The 2,475-nt window shown below is 42.1% G+C and overlaps 1 protein-coding gene across 1 annotated transcript; it reads left to right on the forward strand.

The window, feature by feature from the left end:
• Positions 1-445: 445 nt before the first annotated feature.
• On the forward strand, positions 446-2,056 carry LOC110690323. The gene is made up of 3 exons (XM_021867149.1): positions 446-546; positions 629-1,160; positions 1,397-2,056. Exons 1-3 carry the CDS (start codon positions 446-448, stop codon positions 2,054-2,056), a joined length of 1,293 nt encoding a protein of 430 aa, XP_021722841.1.
• Positions 2,057-2,475: the final 419 nt, after the last annotated feature.

A 2,475-nucleotide genomic window follows, 5' to 3' on the forward strand; every position in this document is an offset into this window, starting at 1 on the left:
GTGTCTGGTGACGTTCCTAGCTAGAGTTTATCGTAGTTGACGCTAGTTAGACCTCTAGGAAAATATCTTTATATGCTCTTTTGGTTGCATGATTTGTTTTCCCTCGCATCACTCGACTTAGTCAATTCTTTCCCAATTAGCGGAAACCGTTACAAGTATATATGGATCCTGAGCCCTAGTGTTCATTACATTTGTCAAAACTTAGCTTGACTAGTTTTTTAGCATTCACACCCTTAGCTAACCTTTCCGGAATAGCTTGACTTGGCAATATAAGATCACTTTCCATTCCTTAGTGGTTCGACCCTCGACTTACCATTATACTTGTATAAGGGTGTGTTGAGAGATTATAAAATTTTTTTGGCCTTGGGTTGGAGTTAGTTTCAACGACCTAGCTTCAACCCTCGTCACCAAGACACTAAATGGGGCTCAAAAGAATTACACAACAATGGAAAAGGAATTTTTGGCCATTGTTCATTCTCTTGAGAAATTCCGTTGTTATTTGTTGGGTTCCAAGACTATTGTCTTCACGGATCATGCGGCTCTCAAGTAATTCTTTGCCAAGAAGGAGTCCAAGCCTAGGTTGATTCGTTGGGTGCTTGAATTACAAACTTTTAAAAAAAGAGATTAGGGATAAGAAGGGTGCAGAAAATGTTGTGGCGGACCATCTTTCTCGCCTTGAGGGTGATCAAATTCATGATTATGGTTCACCAATTGAAGATAGAATGCTTGATGATTTCTTGTATGCTATTGAGGTAAAGGAGCTCCCTTGGTTTGCTGATTTGGTGAAGTTTCTAGCATGTGGGGCGTTTCCACCTTCTTTCTCCAAGAACCAACGAAAGAAACTCAAGAGGAAGGCAATACATTACTTGTGGGATGATCCCATCTTGTATAAACAAGGGGCTAATGGCTTTCTTAGGCATTGTATTCCAAATGAAGAGGTGCCTAGTGTTCTAAAGATGTGTCATTCGGATCCTAGTGGTGGTCATATGGGTGTTTCAAAAACCGCTACTAAGGTTCTTCAAAGTGGTTTATGGTGGCCACATATCTTAAAGGATTCTTGGGGCTTTGTCAAGTCATGTGATCGATGTCAAAGAGTTGGGAATATCTCCAAGCGGAATGAGATGCCTCAACAACCTATTCTTGAGTTGGAGGTGTTCAATGTATGGGGGATTAAATTCATGGGACCATTCCCTTCTTCATATAGGAATCAATACATTCTTGTGGTGGTGGACTATGTTTCTAAGTGGGTTTAAGCCATTGCTTCCCCAACAAATGACCACAAGGTGGTATTGAAATTGTTCAAAATAATCATCTTCCCAAGGTTTGGTGTGCCTAAGGCGGTGATAAGCGATAATGGTTCTCATTTTGTTCACAATGCCTTTCAAAATATGTTTAGAAAACATGGGGTTCATCACAATGGTTTGGCCTTCCATATCATCCTCAAACAAGTGGCCAAGTCGAGGTCTCAAATTGTCAAATCAAGCTTATTCTTGAGAAGTTGGTTGCAAGAAATAGAAAGGTTTGGTCGGACAAGTTGGATGATGTTCTTTGGGCCTATAGAACAGCTTTTAAGACACCTATAGGCACCACTCCTTATCGCCTTGTCTATGGCAAATCATGCCATCTCCCGGTAGAGCTTGAGCACCGTGCTTTGTGGGAAATCGAGAAGATAAATTTTGATTTGGCAAGTGCGGGGGAGAAAAGGTGGTTGGATCTTCATGAGCTAGAGGAGCTTAGACTTGATGCTTACGATTGTGCTAGCACTTATAAAACTCGTTCCAAGGAATCTCACGACAATCTTATTGAGGAGAAAGTGTTTTGTGTTGGGGACAAAGTCCTCCTCTACAATTCAAGAATGAAGTTATTTCCCGGAAAGCTCATGTCTAGATGGAGTGGCCCTTTCTTGGTGAAAGATGTTTTTGATAATGGTGTCGTGGAGATTTCTCCTTTGGATTCCTCGTCTACTTTTAAGGTTATTGGTCATCGGCTCAAGGAATATTTTGATGGAGTGTTCATTGGTCTTGTTCACAAAATGATTCTCTTTAAGCCACCCTGAATGGGTGGTAAACGTCGAGCTAACGACGTTAAACGAAAGCGCTTACGGAAGGCAACTCGGATTCTCACCTCTTTTCTTTCCTTTCTTTTATTTTTCTTTGTTGATTTTTGTTCTTACCTTTCCTTATGCTTTTGGTTTTTTTTTTGTTACCTTCAATCATCAACTTTGGACTTAAGGTGTTTGATGAGAATGGAAAAAGAAGGATTTGGAATGTAGGGGAGAGGGCACCACGTGGGCTTGGAGATGCCTCGGGTGCACTTTTCTTGAAAGAGGCCAAAACCGATCAGTTTTAACCTGTGGTTGCCCCGCAGTCTCCCTGCGTGCGCGGGTGGCATAGAGAGGCCTCGGGTGATTAAGAGAGGGGGCGGCTAATTTTGCCAAAATCGATCAGCTTGGACCTGCCCCAAGGGCTTCCCGCG

Source organism: Chenopodium quinoa, unplaced genomic scaffold (assembly GCF_001683475.1).
Source record: "Chenopodium quinoa cultivar QQ74 unplaced genomic scaffold, ASM168347v1, whole genome shotgun sequence".
NCBI classification, from domain to species: domain Eukaryota; kingdom Viridiplantae; phylum Streptophyta; class Magnoliopsida; order Caryophyllales; family Amaranthaceae; genus Chenopodium; species Chenopodium quinoa.